Source organism: Lagenorhynchus albirostris, chromosome X (genome assembly GCF_949774975.1).
Source record: "Lagenorhynchus albirostris chromosome X, mLagAlb1.1, whole genome shotgun sequence".
Taxonomy (NCBI): domain Eukaryota; kingdom Metazoa; phylum Chordata; class Mammalia; order Artiodactyla; family Delphinidae; genus Lagenorhynchus; species Lagenorhynchus albirostris.
In genome coordinates, this window is record NC_083116.1 from 98,535,318 (window position 1) to 98,555,911 (window position 20,594).

Genomic DNA, 20,594 nt, shown 5'->3' on the forward strand with positions numbered 1-20,594 from the left:
AGGCCGAAACAGTCATTCTTAACTTCAAGGACAAACAAGTTCTTATCATTGCAAACAAATGAGAAGCCAATGTAATAGAACAAACTTTTTACATCATAGACATTATCACTGCTCTGGTTTAAAAAATGTTTTAAAAATTAAACATTGAGTAGAACAAAAGAATATTTATATAATATAGATAAAGTAATAAAAAACCAAATACTTTTGTGCTTACCAGCCAGTTAAATAAGAACATTACCAAAAAAGAATATAAGGGGACTTCCCTGGTGGCCCAGTGGTTAAGACTCAAGGCTCCCAATGCAGGGGGCCCAGGTTCCATCCCTGGTCAGGGAACTAAATCCTGTATGCCGCAACTAAGAGTCCACATGCCGCAACCTAAAGATCCCACATGTGGCAACGAAGATCCCATGTGTTGCAACTAAGACCTGGCATAGCCAAACAAACAAACAAATTAATTAATTATAAAAAACTAAAAAACATAAGTGTTACCTTGAAGTCCTTGTTATGCTACTCCTGGATTCTAACCCTCCTATCTCTTCAAAGTAACCAATATCCTAACTTTGGGTTTATCATTCCTCTGGTGTTCTTTATAGTATTACTGGAATATGTTTATATCTATAAAATATATTATTTACATTTGCATGGTTTTGACCTTTGTACAAATGGACTCATACTGAATGTATTCTTCTGTAACTTGCTTTTTTCACTCAATATTAGATTCTTGAGATTTGTTCATATTGTTGCATGTAGTTATAGTTTGTTTAGTCGCATTACTATATGAAATCCCATTATATAAATATGCCATAGTTTATTGATGCTACTTTTTTTTTTTTTGGCGTGGTACGCGGGCCTCTCACTGTTGTGGCCTCTCTCGCCGCAGAGCACAGGCTCTGGACGCGCAGGCCCAGCGGCCATGGCCCACGGGCCCAGCCGCTCCGCGGCACGTGGGATCCCCCCGGACCGGGGCACGAACCCACGTCCCCTGCATCGGCAGGCGGACTCTCAACCACTGCGCCACCAGGGAAGCCCTGATGCTACTCTTGATGTGCATTTGGGTTATTGCTAGTTTTATGTTATAAGAAACAGTGCTGTTGGGACGATCCTTGTTCATTTCTCTGGAGCGATGTGCAGGAATTTCACTAGGATGAATACTTAGGAGTGGAATGGCTGGATCATAGTACATATATAACTTTGACTTTCTTCAGTAATACCAAATGATTTACTAAAGAGATTGTACCCATTTAAAGCACCAATGTGTGTTTCTACTGCTCAACACCCTTATCAGCACTTGATCTTGTCAGATTTTCAAATGTTTGCCAACTTGGTTTGGTGTGAAATGGTTATCACTGTGGTTTTCACCATTATTATTGAGATTTTAGTAATAATATAATAGTCATAATAATGTGGCTATGAATTCTCATGGGAAAGTTTTTTCTTCCTCCACTCAGTGCCCATGTACAAGACAAGAACTTATCTTTGTAGCCCTGGTACACAGGATGGATTTATTTCTAGTTCATTCTTTACACTGAGTGTGTAGACATTTGGAATATCAGCTTTGTGTAGGGAGATGGTGAGGGGAGTTGGCACATCTTTTTTTTTTTTTTTTTAAGAAGACAATCATAGCCGCCATTTATTGAGAACTCTTTAAGAGGAGGTCTTGGCAGTCTCTCTATATAAGTAAGTTTAGTTTTCATAGTTTTTATTTCTTTTAATTTTTTCTTTTATTTATTTCTTTTATACAGCAGGTTCTTATTAGTTATCTATTTTATACATATTAGTGTATACATGTCAATCCCAATCTCCCAATTCATCACACCACCACCCCCCACCCCGACCCCTGCTTTCCCTCCTTGGTGTCCATACGTTTGTTCTCTACATCTGTGTCTCTACTTCTGCCCTGAAAACTGGTTCATCTGTACCATTTGTCTAGGTTCCACATATATGCGTTAATATACAATATTTGTTTGTCTCTTTCTGACTTACTTCACTCTGTATGACAGTCTCTAGGTCTATCCACGTCTTTACAAATGACCCAATTTCGTTCCTTTTTATGGCTGAGTAATATTCCATTGTATATATGTACCACATCTTCTTTACCCATTCATCTGTCGATGGGCATTTAGGTTGCTTCCATGACCTGGCTATTGTAAATAGTGCTGCAATGAACATTGGGGTGCATGTGTCTTTTTGAATTATGGTTTTCTCTGGGAATATACCCAGGAGTGGGATTGCTGGGTCATATGGTAATTCTATTTTTAGTTTTTTAAGGAACCTCCATACTGTTCTCCATAGTGGCTGTATCAATTTACATTCCCACCAACAGTGCAAGAGGGTTCCCTTTTCTCCACACCCTCTCCAGCATTTATTGTTTGTAGATTTTTTGATGATGGCCATTCTGACCAGTGTGAGGTGATACCTTATTGTAGTTTTGATTTGCATTTCTCTAATTATTAGTGATGTTGAGCTAACGACTCTCTGCGGCCTGGGGGTTGGGGACCCCTGTGTTAAGGCATTATGTAAGTATGAGAGTGGATAAATGCCTTAGTTGATATGTATTACTTTATCAAAGTTTACTTTAGCAAAGATTACTTTATCAATTTTTAAAAAAATTCCTTTATTAAATCAAAGTTGATTATCAATTTGGAATCCCTAGGTAAGTCATGTAATGCACTTATTTTCAAATTCTTTCTATTGCTACCAGCAGTAAGAAATATATTTTACACCACAGTCCAGAGCACACAGACGCATGCGCACACACACACAGTATGTCATCAAATTTAAGACTCCAGTGGTTGTCAAAGGCATCGTTATTTTAAATACCACTAAGAAAGAAAGAAGTGATGCCAATTAAATTACGCCATTCCATCGATTATAAAGGTCATCGTGAGTTCAGAGAAATTAAAATGTAAAAAAATGCTTTTTTAGAATCAATGAAATATTATATATATAATATACATAATTATATTACTGAGCCAGAAGTTTCATAAACCTTTAGTATATACAGTGACTGTTTTTTCTCATTCTGATCTAATGTATTTTATTAAAAATAAAGCTGATCCCCCATAAAAAGGGATGAAATAATGTCATTTGCAGCAACATGGTTGGACCTAGAGATTGTCATACTGAGTGAAGTAAGTCAGACAGAGAAAGACAAGTATCATATGATGTCACTTATATGTGGAATCTAAAAAAAAAAAGGATACAGGGACTTCCCTGGTGGTCCAGTGGTTAAGAATCCTCCTTCCAATGCAGGGGACACGGGTTTGATCCCTGGTCGGGGAACTAAGATCCCACATGCCGCGGGGCAACTAAGCCTGTGCGCCACAGCTACTGAGCCCGTGTGCTGCAAACTACAGAGCCCGTGTGCCACAAAACACAGAGCCCACAGGCTCTGGAGCCCACCTGCAGCAACTAGAGAGAAGCTCGCACGCCACAACGAAAGAGCCCACATGCTGCAACGAAGATCCCGCAGCTAAGACCTGATGCAGCCAAAAATGAAATGAAAATTTTTTTTTAAAAAAAGGATACAAATGAACTTATCTACAAAAGAGAAATGAGAGTTACAGATGTAGAAAACAAACTTATGGTTACCAGGGGGTAAGGGGGGGAAGGGATAAATTAGGAGATTGGGAGTGACATATACACACTACTATATATAAAATAGATAATTAGTAAGGACCTACTGTTATAGCACAGGGAACTTTACTCAATACTCTGTAATGGCCTATGTGGGAAAAGAACCTAAAAAAGAGTGGATATATGTATACGTATAACTGATTCACTTTGCTGTACACCTGAAACTAACACAACATTATAAATCAACTATACTCCAATAAAAATTAAAAAAAAAAGCTGATCCCACTAAATTTGTTGAACAGCACACGAAGCTGTTTTAAATCTGAGCTATACTATTGTTTTGAAATAAGGAATTGGAGGTTATGTTCTGAGACTGATTTCTTGTCCCAAATCAGAGGTCGTACCATATCCTTTGGTCATTCATTTCATTCAAATGTGAACTGATGGCCTGCTATTTAAGTCAGACCTCTTGATGGTAAGTGACAGAAACCCATCTTGAACCAGCTTTGGCCAAAGGGAGGTTTTGTTTTCTGTAAGGGCAGGGGTATGCTGGTGGGCCCAAGGCATAATGGAACCAAGGGCTCAAATACCGTGAGATCGCTCTTTCTCTCCCTCTATCTCTGTTTTGTCCCTGCTTTTCTGCGATGATTTCATTCTCTCGGATTCGCATTCTCTACGAGACTTAACCTTTGTCATTGGCATATACAGGGATCATAGCTTCTTTTTACCACTGTATTTTCCTTTTACCATATTTTACGACCAGAGAAAAATCCTCTGAAGGATCTGATCGTTCCAGCTTGATTCCCGTGATCGTCCCTGTGGTCAGGGGTTAGGAAAAAGCCATCTCCGCTAGAAGCATGTGGGTAGCATGGGGGAATGGTACAGTTCTCGAGAAGGAGGGGTCCTATTTCCCGCAGAAGAACACAGTGGATGCCCAGCACACCTAGAAAGGGGTGGCACCAGGCATTGTGCATTGGCGTTTAGCCACTCCCACGAGGTAGTACACAAGGCTTGCTGATTAGCATGTTGAAACCCAGAATTGCCATCAGTTCAGGTCCACCTTCTTTTCTCCCAGTGAAGATAATAATAACTGACAGCAGCCAGTGTGTGACTGTCAGTTCAAGGACACTGGGTGGAAAATCATGCTTTCAAAATCCAAGAGCGAAACTACCCGGAAAAGAAACCATTCTACTTCTCATCACAGCAGAGCACGAAAGGCTTCAAGTGAAGTCCAGGTTTTCATCCTTGGGTGATGGTGTTCCATCCTCTGTCAGGGAGCCAGAGAATGTTCCAGAAGGATGAAGCCTCAGGTTTCAGCTGAACAGGCTGCAGCCTGTCACAGACAATCCTATGATGTTTATTTAAGGGATGTTTTCTGGCAGTGTCTTTCCTCACTTCTCTCTTTCTTTCTCTGTCTCTCCCTACCCCCGTCCAGTCTGTCTGCCTGTCTCTCTCCCTTTAATCTACATTTTATCATTCTACAGCTATGCAGTTAGACGCTTGCCCTACTATCCTCAGTACACACTGCTGCAGTTTTATTTTATTTTCTTAGTATCTCTCTTTCCTGAATCCTGTTCTTCTCAGTTTTGCTACAATGCGCCAGAATTTTGTAAATTATACCACTGGTTTACTGCCAAGAACGATGTGCCAATTGCAGCCTTATTTGGGCAGCTTTTTTGAATCTTAAATACAGTATCTGTTTCTGTAAGTATAGCCTTCACTCAGGGAGATGGTGTCTCGCTTTGATGCTGGTGGAACAGCTCCAGCAGATCAGGGGTATGTAGACGAAAGTCTCGAGGGGAAGAAGCCTTTTGAGGAACTCTGGGTGGAGCGGTGCTTTGTTCACTGAAGCTCTAAGAGAGCAAGGATGTGTCTCCCAGATCCTCTCGATCAAACAACAGACAAGAGTTTATGAGATTTGTGGATGTGGCTTTTGTCTAATGGAGTGAACTCCAAGAGATTCACAGGAGACCCACAAAGTTCTTAATAAGTTATATATTCAGAAATATTATCAACATAACTTCCCTGAGAAGTTTTCTGTCTACCTGGGAAGACAGAACCTACACACATCTGAAACAACTTCTGAAAAATCCAAACCCATATAAGATCAGTGCTAATCCAAAAATAGGACAGAGCATGTGAATGTGAATAGACTTTAAAGTGAAGATTAGAAAAGACCAACTTAGAGGAGCTAGGCTTTGAAATAGCTTTTAAATCAGGAAAGGGGCTGAGAGGAGGGGAAGGGCTTTTCAGGTGGGTTGTGTAAAGGCAGAGAGACAGAAACAAGAAGTTGTGAAATGGCACAGGATTTATGATCAGAAGAGTTCAATCCTTGTTTGCCTTGTACTTGATATTCACTTCATTCTCTGAGCTAACATCAGAGCATGAACAAGGTTGCAAAGGGTTGCTTCCCTCCCCACCTATACATGCTAGTCCCTGAATGATACCTCCCTCATGGGATTGCCCTAGGCCTTACTTATAGAGGCAATGAAAATGAAGGAATCTGGTGAAGGTGTCATGCACCATGCTCATGGTTTATTACCAGTTGGAGGAGAACTACCATGATCCCAACTAGAGGTTGACTATAGGAATGTTCAGAGGGGACATAATTTGAAAACATGTACTGCACTCTTCTCCCCGTTACTGTCACTCCCTTTTACAGATGAGCAAACTGAGGCTCAGGAAAGGAAAGTGGCTTCCTCAGTCAATACCTTAGAATTAGTGGAGGAGCTGGAACTTAATCCCAGGGCTCTTTCAATTGCATCCTACCAGAGAGGATGGCCATGCGCCATTGAGGAAGCTCAGTCCCTGCTTGGCGTCTCATGGGCTAGAACATCCAGGTCCTGAACAAATCAGGGCGAAGCAAAGGCTTCCCTTACTGCCCCCAGAAGCCTTTCTCAGATAGTCAGGTATCTTCCTTTGGAGGGAAGAAACAGAATTAACTAGACAAGGCTCTTATTACCTATGGGTGTTTCAAAATATTCTAAATCACTGTTTTTCCAATTATTTTGACTAAGACCCATATGAAGAAATATATACTGTGACCTATTATTTGGGTTAATATAGTATTTATTGTCCAACCAGAACACTTTTGAGTGTGAGGGAGTGCTAGTGATAATAATGCCGGGACAACAGACACAAAATCAGACTGTCTCATGCAAACTGGGGATGCCCTACTGCACGTACACCTATATAATTAAAACATAAGTTGCACAAAGTAGTATTTATCTTTAATATGTGCAATGAACCCTGACATTTTCAATTCTGTTCTATTTCACTCTGAAAATACTAGTTATGACATTAAATTGGGTCAAAAGTTTGAAACGCTACTCTAGTTGATTGTTGGTACATGTGAGGGCTTTGGGATGGTGATGGGGAGGGGAAAAGAGGAGGGTGTATAGTGAAGTGAATGTCTGAGATGTACTGTAAACTTGTCCCATCCGAATATTTTCGTGGATGTTCTCCTCCAAGAAAAATACTGGTAATAAACATTGCCTTCAGTCTACTCCCCACGATTAGCAAAAGGTTTATTTAGATCCATCTTTCTGGATCCCCTTGTTCCACTTGGGACGGGCATCGTCTCTGTGTACTTCCACCATCCCCTTTTCTTACCCTTGGCCTTTTATCTGTTAGTCTGCCCCTGATTTAGAGGTGTAAAGCTTCCAAGGAAGAGGGTCCCATTTACAGTATCTGGCCCTCTGTGTACTCGCTCCTATATCTTGGAGTTGAAGCGGATGCTCTTGAAAAGCTAAATTGTCTTCTCTGCTCCACTGCTTCAAACACACACATTTATACACAACTCCTGGACATCTCTCCTCTGTCTCAAAACTTTGCCAAGACATAACAGAGCAAGTCTTGCCTGCCAGTTGGGCATGTGAGACTCACACCTGGGCTTCTTCAATCAATGGTCCCCCGTATATTAGGACTAGCTAAGAAGCCCTTGCAAATTTACCCACGGAGGAGAGAAGGGTTACCACTCTACCCTCTGTCCACCCTTCCTCAGGCTCTCCCAAAATGTTGGAACACTTGTGTTAGCAAAAGCCACAGAATGCGAGAGACTCAGAAGTAATGCTTCACAGCAGTAAAATAAGGCTCCCATTTTGTAAAGATCTTTAGGACATGAAGACATATAGAGAAACACAGGGGTTTTCCTGCCTCAAAGGATAAACTATGTAATATCTTGAGACTGAAAGTCACTTATTCCTAACGCAGATTTTATCACCCAGTCATACGAATTCACGGACTAAACTTGACAACAGTTTATTTTACTAGAGAGGATTGAGTATGTGGCTTTTCCTGGTGGTTATTAAATTGAATGTATATATATATTTTTTTTCCTAAATCATAACTCATACAAGATGGTTTAGACAGAGGAATTTAAAAACACACAGAGAAAAATTTGGTGGCACTAAGATTCCTGACTATGCTTAATGGTTTAAAAGATTCTTGAAAAACATATTAGCCCAGATATAAGTTTGTCTTATTTTAATATTTTTACCAGAAGCTCATTTACATGCATAGCAGGTCAAGGTTGTAGAAGCCTAAAATATATACATACTAAATTAAATAGAAAATGTGATTAGGAACTATCAAATGAGAAGTTTGTAAAACAAACCAAGAATAATAGTAATTATTTTAATATAGTATTTTAGAAACATATACCTATGCCATTTAACCTTTATTTTTTATTTTATTTTATTTTATTTTATTTTATTTTATTTTATTTTATTTTATTTTATTTTATTTTATTTTATTTTTGTGGTACACAGGCCCCCCACTGCTGCGGCCTCTCCAGTTGCGGAGCACAGGCTCCGGATGCGCAGGCCCAGCGGCCATGGCTCACGGGCCCAGCCGCTCCACGGCACGTGGGATCCTCCCGGACTGGGGCACGAACCCGCGTCCCCTGCATCGGCAGGCGGACTCCCAACCACTGCGCCACCAGGGAAGCCCTAACCTTTATTTTAATATACTATTTTAGAAACATATACCTATGCCATTTAACCTGTGAGGCATGGCCAATTGGGGTATTTGAGTTTTAGGGAGATTCAGTTGCTGTCTTACCTTGGTTCCCTAGAAGCAGAGTCTGTGACTTGCAGGAGGACTGCTCTCAGGGAAAAGATGTCAGTGAAGAGGGGAAGGGAAAAAGACCCAAGGAAGGATACAGTCTCAGGTAAAATCCAGCACCGTAAGGTCCTCAGCCACATAAATCCTGCAGGGTTGTACTTCCACCCACACCCCCTTTTTTGTTTTTAAAACAAATGCTGCTTCTTATATCAGAATTTGTGTACATTACAATCTGGTCATGGCTTAGCTGGCTCAGGGTTTCTCATGAGGTTGCAATCAAGTTGTTGCCTTGGCCTGAGGTTTAATCTGAAGGCTCGACGTGTGTGTATGTGTGTGTGTGTAGATCTTCTTCCAACCTTATTCACATGATTATTGGCAGGCTTTGGTTCCTCACCACATGCGCTTCTCCATATGGGACTCCATCAAGACTAGGCAGGATGCGTGATCCAAGAAAGACAGTGAGAGAATGTCCAAGATGGAAACCACAGTCCTTTTATAGCTCAGAAGAGATATAACATCCCTTCTGCTATATTCTTTTCATTAGAAGCAAAGTCAATAAGTCCATCCCAATACGGGAGAGTTATACAAAGGTATGAATTCTGGGAGAAAGGGATCACGGGGGGCTGCATATCACAGTCTACCCTCTGGCACCCAGTGATCCATGTCCTTCCCACGTGCAAAATACACTCATGCCCTCCCAAGGTCCCTAAAAGTCTTATCCCATTGTAGCATCAGCTGGAAGTCCAGAATCTCATCATCTCAATCAGGGCCAGGTGGGGATGAGGCGCCTTCTATGTACTTCCTTAACTGTAACTGCTTGAATACAGTTCTCCTCTATCTGTAGACCTGTAAAACCAAAGAGGTATCTTCTCCGCACATACCCAACCTACAATGGTTGAATAGCCGTAATATAACTGCTATAGAGATTCCTGTTAAAAATGGGGTTAAATGGGAGGCATAAAGGAGTCACTGTTCCATAGAAGTCCTGAAATCTAGCTGGCCAAGTTTTGGTAGTTCTTTCTTCAGGCCTCACAGTCTGGAAAGAATTCTTTATGGTTCTCTGCTCTATTCTCTACGCTCTTGATTCCACCCTCTAAGCAATCTTTCCTTTTCCAGGAAGGGTAACACCTATTTACAGCTAAGCAGCTCTATGAGCCTGTTTCCTGACAGTAGAATTCTGGGAGTTCAAAGGGCTCTCCTCACTCTATAATGTCTCTGTCCCCCTCAGTCATGTTGGTAATATTTCTGAATATATACCTCATTAAGCACTTTGTGGGTCTCCTGTCCATTAGACATTCTGTCCATTAGACAGAAGCCACGTCCACAAATCTCACAGACATAAACTCTTCTCTGTTGTTTCTTTGAGAGGATCTGGGAGACACACCTTTACTCTCTAAAAGGACTCTTGTATGACTGAAAGTACTCTGAAGCACCACCTTGACTTAACAAAGGATTTGACGGTCATATCCTTGGCTTTATCTGCAGGCTGTGTTTTCCTGGCAGTGCCCTGGATTTGATCTTTGTTCAGAAGCCATTCAAATGTCCTTTTGACTTTACTACAGCTGCAATGTAGCCCCTTTGGCAAATCATTTGCTAGTACTAAATCATCTGGTTCCCGTAAATGAATACCCTGTGGCTTCCAACAGTGCAAAATACCTTTTCCTTTTTCTTAAAATTTATTTATTTTAATTTATTTATTTTTGGCTGTGTTGGGTCTTCATTGCTGCGTGCAGGCTTTCTCTAGTTGCAGCCAGCTGAGCTGGGGCTACTCTTCATTGCAGTGCGTGGCCTTCTCATTGCGGTGGCTTCTCTTGTTGCGGAGCACAGGTTCTAGGCACGTGGGCTTCAGTAGTTGTGGCACGCAGGCTCAGTAGTTGTGGCTCGCGGGCTTAGTTGCTCCGCAGCATGTGGGATCTTCCCGGACCAGGGATCGAACCCGTGTCCCCTGCATTGGCAGGCGGATTCTTAACCACTGTGCTGCCAGGGAAGTGCCCAAAATACCTTTTTCTAAACATCCAAATCTCCAGTATTGTCACCGTTCAAATTTATATCCTGAAGCTATACTGCGTGGGATAAAACCATTCCAGACATACGAGCATAATGACACATGATTTATGTGTCATAAGAAACATGAGGCAGATTTTTCTCTTTTCTTCCAACATTTGTCAGCTACCAATTCTGAATCATATGCTAGGTATACAAGGCAAATTAGACATGGTTCTCACCATTGAGCAATTTAGAGACATGATTTATCTCCACAAAATATATATTTTTAAATTAAGTCTAGACCTATGCTGTCTAGTATGGTAACCACTAGCCACATGGCTGTAAAAATTTAAATTAATTAAAGTTCAGTGAAATAAAAAATGTATCCCCCCAGTTGTACTAGCCATATTTCAAGTGCTTAATGATCACACGTGGCTAGTGGCTATCCTATTGTACGGCATAGATATAGAGCATGTCCATCATTGCAGAAAGTTCCATTGGATAACAATAAACTAGAGAAGAAAGCAGTAAGATCTAATAAAGATAAGCACTTATCCTTGTTTTAAATATATTTGTCTCTCCTCTCCCATACTAAAAAGTTTCAAATATCAAGGAGATACTGCATACTTCTTTAGTAAATACTCTAACATGCTTCATAATAAAGAATGCTGTAAAACCATGATTCTTAATAATTTTTTGGATCACAGACCCTTATTAAAATCTACTAAAAGTTAGCAAGTTTTTCCCCAGGAAAGTATATTCATGTACCAAAAAGCATGTCCAATTGCAAGGGGTTCATGGACTCCCCCAAAGTGCTTCCATTGTTCCTCTAGGAGGCCAGGGACTCAAGTTAAGACTCTTTACTGCGAAGTGAGTTTGATTTTCCCATTGACTTTCAGTATAAAATTGATGATGCAGTTTACTATTAAATATGATGACTCCTGATAGTAATAAAATTATTATTAGAATAAGGATGATGAGGGGGAAAAACAAAAATTTCTGACAAAAGTTAAGAATGTATAGCTATCTTCAGAATAATTAAAAAATAAACCCAACCCTTTGAGCTAAAACTTTAACACAGAACCAGCAAATCTGTCAACTTGCATCATGTATCACAGTCAATACAGGAATGTAGTTTAGCAAATTGGCTACATCTTCCATTAGTTTCAAATGCTCCCTCTACCCACCACCGTCACAATGAAAAAACTTTTAGGGTGATGAAAAGAGCAGTCTAGCCTTCTAAATGTAAATCCCTGGTGTAATTCTAATACATTTAATAGATATTTCTTAAGAGTGTGTTGGTTGCCTCAATGGTGTTAACTACCTGGACATACTGGATGAAAGGGTGGGATTCAATGGACCAGGAAGACCCTTCTTTGAACCTTGGAAAAAAAGGAGTGACTATTTCTTTGCAAATCTGTTGATTTAGATGAAGTTTCTGCAAGGAGAGCAGAATTATAAATGGAATTGGCTCCAGGTGTGGCTGAGGGACAGACTCCTACATGGCACTGAGTTTCTGATTTCTGAGCCAATGTAGAATTTGTATTTGTGTAGAAGAAGCACTGAAGCATTCTTTCCAAAGAGTGGTAATCTGAACCACATGAGGACTGATTAATGGTTTTCATGATAAAACCTCAATTAACCAGAAATCTAAAGGGACAGCCTTTTGTAAATAAAGAAGAGTTTGTTAGGAAACCTCCCTCTCTCCTTCCCTGCCAACTTCTCTCTCTCTTTTTATTCCTTTCTTTCTATTTTAACCCTGTGGAAAATCTTGCTCTAATATGTGTGAATTTCCTTTGCTGCTTTAGTGAGCTTTAATACGTACAGTCTGCTGAACATAAGTTAGTCAGTGGTCTTTGATCTTATTGTATCCTTCATGATGTCCATTTTGTAGGCTAGTCACCATTTTTTATAGAAGTTGATATACGAGTTTAGGCTGAATATAAACTGGGATTCTGGGGGAAGGGGTAGCTAATATCCGTTTATTTTGTATTCTCTTATCTCCTGTCAGTAATAGGCAGTAGATTTCCTGTTCATTTGTGAATCAGTTTGAATGCATTAAGCTGCAAGTGACAGTGCTATTCACAATGGCTTAAATTGAAAGGACATTTATTATTGACCTAGCAAGAAGTATGGAGGTAGGATGTCTAGGGTTGATTTAGTAGCCCAATAAAGTCATCAAAGACCCCAGGTTCTTTTAATAGTTCCACTCTACCATCCTCAGCCAAAAACCTTTTGTCCTGAGACATCTTACCTCATGGTTGCAAAATGGCTGCTGTAGCTTCAGGCATTTATCCTTACACCATAGCTTCCAAAGCAGGAAGGGAGAAAAGAGGGCAAAAGAGTTTTCTTGTGCACTTTTCTCTTTTATCAGGGGGAAAGTCTTTTCCATAAGCCCTGTTCCCCCAAAGCAGACATATTTTTCCTTGTCACTGGCCAATACTGGGTTTCATGCCTACCCCTGGAACAATCATTGGCAAAGGGGAATTTATGACTTAGAGTCATCACAGTGCAAGATAGGCAGAGAGAGATAATGAGTGGTTGTGATCTAAGTGGAGGTGGATGGACCAATATAAGTGTGCTACTAATCAAGTTGCTAATCAAGGTAACCTCTTGAGATCATCTCAACTGTCTGCCTTGCAGGCTCTAATTTAAGTAAAGGCAGTAGTGAGAATGCCTGGTTTGGGGTTTCAATGGGCTTTCCAAAGAAACAACTGAGGGCTTCCCTGGTGGCACAGTGGTTGAGAATCCACCTGCCAATGCAGGGGACACGGGTTCGAGCCCTGGTCCGGGAAGGTCCCACCTGCCGCGGAGCAACTAAGCCCGTGCCCCACAACTACTGAGCCTGTGCTCTAGAGCCCGTGAGCCACAACTACTGAGCCCATGTGCCACAACTACTGAAGCCCGCACGCCTAGAGCCCATGCTCCGCAACAAGAGAAGCCACCGCAGTGAGAAGCCCGCGCACCACAACAAAGAGTAGCTCCCGCTCGCCTCAACTAGAGAAACCCACGCGCAGCAACAAAGACCCAACACAGCCAAAAATAAAAAAAACAAAGAACTGAGCAAGCCAAAACAAGATGGAGCAATAGTTATAAAAAAAAAAAAAAAGAAACAAATGAACAGAAGAGCTGCTTTACTCTGCCAGGGACGCTGCTACCTTGGGGGTGGTGATGCGAACCATCTTTATATCTCCTTTTGACTCATTATAAAGACTTGTCTCATGGTGTAACCAGGAGGGTTCCTCTCTTTAGGCAAACATTTACCACTCTTCAAATGACACCAGAGTTGAGCTTATGGTCTTGAATCTGTGGTTTAACAATGCATGTAGTTTATTCCTGACGTGCCTGGTGAAGGCAAATGGAGAAAACTCAGAACCCAGAGTATAGAAATCCAGTTTCTGACAGTCGGCCCTGAACTTGTTTGTGTAACAATCCTCTTAGATGTGTAACAGGGCTTTGGCATGTGAGGACTTGCAATAACCTCGTAAAAGAGAATGTTCTTATCTGTGATGGTTGCGGTCCCTGCTGGTAAATGTGTGATCAAGATGGTGTTAACTCAACAGTCAGTGATCAGACTAGGAAGGCTAGGAGGAAAGAGCTCTAAATGTAAGATTATCGCTTTGAAGTTTGGGGCCTGGTACTGCTTTAAAGATTAAGTATCTACCATTTACTGGAATTCAATATTTAACAGGTTAAAAATGAGTCAGTTCCAACTTCCAAATGAGTTTAAATTTTGAAATTAAGCACAGACTTTCTCTATGAGGCTGTTGTTTTCAAGGGTAGCAAGACTCATCACGAAATTTGACTTTAGCCATGCCTCGGTGAGAGGTTTTGAATAAACAGCCACATCATCAGTTTCAACACTCATCTCCTACAGATATACCAAGACAGCTTTATATTTCTTTGTCATTAAGATAAGACATTTGATTTTCCTCCTTATCCTCCACCCAAGTTCATTTCATACAATGGACTGATTCTCAGGTAACATAAACGCCCACTTCTACCAGGTTTTCTTTGATTGCTGGAGAAAGTCTGGGCCGTATCTGAGTTATACACATTTTACTGCGTCTCCTCTGGCATGAGACTCATAGCCATCGGCCTCTTCTCAGAGTGAAGTTGACTTTCTTTCAATTCCGAGTCGAGAATTTCAGTTGGCACGTGGTAATTCCAAAACCATTTGAGGCTCATCTTGATTGGCTCTGGTGATCTCAGCCCAGCCAGGTTCACTCTGAGAGGTCCCCTGTCCCTTCACGAATGGCCACAAAAGCTTTTACTCTTGGCTGTGCGTTCTAATAGCCCCTCTTGCATGGACTGTGCCAAGGCAGTGCTTCAAAAATATTCGTCCGTATCATGTGGCTTTTCTTGCTGCAGTTTCTGTTCTTTTTTATTGTAGGATCTGGAGACTCACCACTAGAAGACGATGAAGTCGCGTATTCACACGCTAGATATAAAGGTGAATGCTTTGCTTATGTGCTAATGAAGACCTGCTGATGCCAGGAGGACTTTCCTTTTTGCCCTGCAGAGCAGACTATAATAAAGTGACCAGACAACACATTTTAAGTTCTAATTACCTGTCGAGAAAACAAAATGTTTTAAAATTAATATGCATACGCTCCCATTTGAAAGAAAATACAGAAAAACAAATGAAAGAAAACGAAAAGCATTTGGAAATCTCTGAAGTGCTGTCCTTCAGCACCCCAGTGGTCATTTTATTCTCATCAGTTTCTTTACTGTCCTTACTTCTGCAAAGCCAAGCTCTAGCTGATTAAAGTGAAAATCAAGCCATGAGTTCTACCTGATTCATACATTACAGCCAGAATCGTCCAGAGTAAACCATCCAAGGTCAAATCTGGACCCAGTGCTGCTAATGTACTGAGATGAATGAGGAATGAGAAAACTTGATTTTCATAAGCTCATTTCATTGTGCTCTTTCTGAGTCTGGCTTGGCTCCTGAAATGATGAGTAAAGTGTGTTGCCCAATGAAACTTTAATGATAAAGAACTCCACCTCTACACATTTCCAGCAATCCACCCCCTCCAGCAGGTATAAAAAGCCTAAACAAGAACCTTCTATTGCAGGCTCAGGTAAGTATGTCCATAAATATTTTCTAATGGTGAGTCGTTTCTCTGAAGCTTTGGGAGCCCTGAGAAAAGTGAGGGTAAATTTAGATGATTTCTCTCTGAATTCAGTTCCTTTTACAGTTGAGAAATAATTTGAAGACAATTGATTAATAAAGTTCTATTGTGGCATTTTGCCCAGGAAATGTATCTGCGTTCTGGCAGGAGGACACTCCCCTGCTCTGTCGTGATATGTCTGAGTTATAAGAGAATCAGGGTAGTACTGGTCAGCCTTTGGTTGGAGAGAGTCCTTCAGTTGTTTTCCACACAAGTGAACAACCTTGCTAATATAATGACTGGTGTCTATGTCCAGGTGTTTCCCACCATGTTCCATGCTTGCTTATGACCTGTGAATACAGATACTCATTCCTATCCACAGCTCCTATATTACTGCCTCAGGAATTAACCAATCCAGCAAAGCACAAACTTGTTAATTAGATGTTTGGGGTAAGGTGGTATTCTGATTCCTAACACTTTTTTTTTTAACATCTTTATTGGAGTATAATTGCTTTACAACGGCGTGTTAGTTTCTGCTTTATAACAAAGTGAATCAGCTATACGTATACATACCTAACACTTCTTAATTGAGAGTTTTGAAAAATCTTTTTTTTTTCGAGTCCCTTATTGAAAAATCTCCCTAAAACACACGCGTGCACGTGTGACCCTTCACATGTCCAAGAGGGGTTATATAGTGCCCTCAGATTATTGTTCTCGATGTTCATCCTCGCTTCGCAGCACTGCAAGTGTGGAAGGTAAACCAGATGTAGGAAAATATGTGCCTGGCCTAGAGCTTACCCGGAATGTTTAAGAATAAATACTTCTTAGGAAATTGTTTTCACTGTCATTTTTTTTTAGTTTTAAAACTTAGAGGCAAACCATTGTCCATTGGGAGATTAGTTCTAGATCCTTAGGCCCCTATACAGTGTCTGGCACATATTAAGTAAATGTTTTTTTGAATTAAATTGATAATTTATAAAATTTATCAAAGAAAAAAGGAAGTGAAGTGTAACCAACATTTAATGTGGCAAGCATTGCTTTTGATTCTTTTACTTGGAATGCCATTCTGTCTTCACACTAATTGAGGGAAGGAGGAAGGAGCGTAGAGATATGTTGTTATTATTTACAGATGAAGGAACCGCAGAGTAGAGAGGGGAGGTGACCTGCGCAGACTCACACAGCTAGCAAACGTTATGTTTGAGTCTGAAATCCAGATGTTTTAGCTCAACATTCAGAGTTCACTAGTAGCTCCTTGGTCTGCTACATGACACTGCTTACCCCAGGAGCTCCACAATGGCCCAGGGAGATGAGAAATTTTTCCTGAATAATCGATTTAGATGTCTCCCTAAATAAACCCTGTCTTAATTAAAGCAGCATAAGAGCTTCCTTTCTCTAAACCTCTATGTTAAATGTTTCGCTAATTCACTTTTAACTCATGCTATTTGCACGCACTTCAAATTCAAGTCACTCACTGAATTTTTAATTATTATCACTGCAGGGCTGTTAAAATGTCAAAATATCTTCCAAAGGTTTGTCTTGGAAAGTAATCCAAAAGAAATTCCTTTTGCAAATAAATAAAAACAAGATTTTTTCCCCCCACATGTTGACAACAGCACAGCTCTTGGATGCGTAGGCAGCTCCGCTGGAAGGATTTGAAGACTCAAAATAGCTGAGTAAAAAAAGTCTGCTAATTGCATGGTTGTACTGAAATATGCGAATTTGTAATATATGTATATGCAGGTCATTCTCTAATGGACCTGCTGCCTTAAATATTTGTCCTGGGCACATTTGTGGAAAAGACAACCATAATGTGTGTGTGCTAAGAATTGCAGGTCTGCCGCCTCATATTAGTTTACTCTAAAATCGTGCCCCTCGGGCTTCCCTGGTGGCACAGTGGTTAAGAATCCGCCTGCCAACGCTGGGGACACAGGTTCGAGCCCTGGTCCAGGAAGATCCCACATGCCGCAGAGCAACTAAGCCTGTGCACCACAACTACTGAGGCTGTGCTCTAGAGCCCGCAAGCCACAACTGCTGAGCCCGTGTGCCACAACTACTGAAGCTCGCGCACCTAGAGCCCGTGCTCCGCAACAAGAGAAGCCACCGCACTGAGAAGCCTGCGCACCCCAACGAAGACCCAACGCAGCCAAAAATAAATAAATTTAAAAATGAAAAAATAAAATCGTGCCCCTCCTAAACTCACGCCAAAGTCCAGAAGCTGGAGGATGTGTTTTCAACATTTGAGCGAAAAACAAGTAGAGAATTGGACGCTCTTCCAGTTTGTACATCTGTGGAATTGTGATCAGGACCCAGAATGTAAAGAAGATTTGCCTTTAGCTGAAAGATTTACAAGAGACTATCCAAAGTTACCAGTCAGAAGAAGGATTAAGGAAGTAGGCATGGGTGTGAGAGGGGTAGGAGATCAGAGACGAAGAAGAATTTGAATCATACAACTTCAAAGCTAGATGGGACCTTTTTTATTTTGACATTTTAGCACCTATATAAATATAAAATTTAATCAGAATAAAAATAACCATTGTAGATGGGACTTTGAAAATAATCTCATCCATTCCTCTCTTGTATAGACTATGAATGTGGGTCCCTGAAAATTTTTTTGAATTGTCCAGGTTACTAGGAGATGATAGATAATATCTGCCCAGGCCTCTTGACTCTGCCCAGTATCCACCATACTCCGCTAGCTCACTGTTTTCATTGTCTCCCTCTGGGTCTCCCATATTCATTCTCACCTCATCACCCTTCTGCCCTCTCTAATGGGGATTTCATTTTCTCTCTCTGGAGCCCAGTTCTCAATCAAGGATTTCACAGTTTGGCCTGTGAGATGGTGACAAAAAGGTAGTGAAGGGGACCAGTTGGCAAGAGAAGAAGAGGCTAGAACTGGGGAAGCACAGAAGCCTTGCAGTCCAGCAGGGGAATAGGGCAGACAGGGAAACTAAGAGGAAGTGAGGCAGTGGGGAAGTTAGGAGGAAGGGGTGGGGGAGAGGACAAAGACAAAGAGGTCAGGCGACAGATGACTTTTAAGATTTAACACCGTGAGGGCTTCCCTGGTGGCGCAGTGGTTAAGAATCCACCTGCCAATGCAGGGGACACAGGTTCGAGCCCTGGTCCGGGAAGATCCCACATGCCCGGAGCAACTAAGCCCGTGCGCCACAACTACTGAGCCTGTGCTCTAGAGCCCGTGAGCCACAACTACTGAAACCCGCGAGCCACAACTACTGAAGCCCGTGCGCCTAGAGCCCATGCTCCGCAACAAGAGAAACCACCGCAATGAGAAGCCCGCGCACCGCAACGAAGAGTAGCCCCCGCTTGCCACAACTAGAGAAAGCCCGCGTGTAGCAACGAAGACCCAATGCAGCCAAAAATAAATAAATAAATTTTAAAAAATTCTTTTATACTTAGAGGAAAATAATGGAGATATGTATGCTGTTTTGTACTTTACTTCAGGGTCCAGATTTTTTCTCATTTAAAAATGTTAGCATATACAGACTAGATGTATAAACCCAAGAGGAAGGAAACTTTGTTCAAGGAGGGCCTGGAGGCCTAGCGTAAGCTCTTGCAAGACTGCATCCAAGAGATCAAACTTAATCAGCTGTAGGCTAAGCGTGGGGCATCACTTCTCCCCAGAAAGTCCAGGAAATACTGCTTGAGTCCCGACGGTAGCACCCACTTGAAGCTGTCTGCAAAACATTATATGATGAAAATATTAGGCAAAGGAGATGTCAAAGCACATAAGTAAAAAAAAAAAACAAACAAACAGTCCACGCACGAGACCTGGACAGAACTGTTGGTTTTCATGGCTGAGAAGCAGCCAGAAACACATCATCAGAAGAGAATTCCTGGCAAAGTCAAACAGGGGATTTCCTCCTTCTTGGCCACATGATGGCGCACGAACTTCACTCACTGTCAGCTCAGGTGCTGGGGTGGAGGGAGAAGCTGGCAGCCCTAGGGAGGGGGCTCCTGTTCAAGGCGTGGAGAGCCTGACAGGCTTGAGGGAGCCAGTCTCTGGTCCCGATTGACTGTACGGTGGCCACTGTGGGAGCTTTCGAGGAGCTAGTCTTGCCCTACTAATTTTATGGCCCTCAGCAACACCTTCCAAAGGCCCAGGGGAGAGGTTCTGCTTTAATAGTGTCATCCTAAGCTGTGCTCTGGGCAACTACGAGACCAAAATCAAAACACCCTGGAACTTTGCCATTGGAGAAGGGTGTCATCTCTTACCTCAATGGGGCTTAACTGGGGACATCTGAAAAAGGAGGTCGCTTCCCAATGGGGAGAAATTGTTCTGTGACGTTAAGCCCAAATTATATCCTGTGGCAAAACCCTGGAAATTGTTCTTCGTTCACATTGAATATGATACAGACTTGGAAAAAAATCTAAATTAACCAATTATTGACCCCCCGCCACTCTGTATGGATGGCTGGGGTTAAGGTTCACAATGGTAACAGTTGCTCTCAAGGGAATTACGTATCTAGTTAAGGGAAATATTCAAAAGAACAAGCATTCATTGAACGTTCACTATGTGCTAGACGCTTGTTATGCATTGTTTTTTCAGTCCTTGTAAGAGGACTTGTAAGAGTCCTATGACATAGGTAGAGGTATTGACTCAGAGAGGTTAAGTAACTTGTCCAAGATCACACAGCTACTAATGGAGGAACCTGGACCCATATTCGTATATGTCTGACGCCTACTCCCATGATCATAACCCCCCCACCCAGAGACAACTTAAAAGACATGGGGGTGGGGAAGGGTGGGGAGAAAAAAAAAAGACATGGGGCACTATTTGGAGGTCCAAAATCTGGAATCCAGCCAGCCAGGGGCTTCGAGAATGAAGAGACACATTTT

At 41.6% G+C, this 20,594-nt stretch overlaps 1 protein-coding gene across 3 annotated transcripts in view; it reads left to right on the forward strand.

Annotated features, from left to right (window-relative positions):
• Positions 1-20,594, forward strand: part of SRPX (sushi repeat containing protein X-linked) — a 99,123-nt gene that overhangs the window by 29,040 nt on the left and 49,489 nt on the right. For 2 of the 3 annotated variants that reach the window (XM_060137061.1, XM_060137063.1), the window contains exon 2: positions 15,020-15,079. The exons of the other annotated variant lie outside the window; for it this stretch is intronic. In XM_060137061.1, the coding sequence (XP_059993044.1) occupies positions 15,020-15,079 (60 nt within the window). The remainder of the gene's footprint in view (positions 1-15,019; positions 15,080-20,594) is intronic. 3 annotated transcript variants of the gene reach the window in all.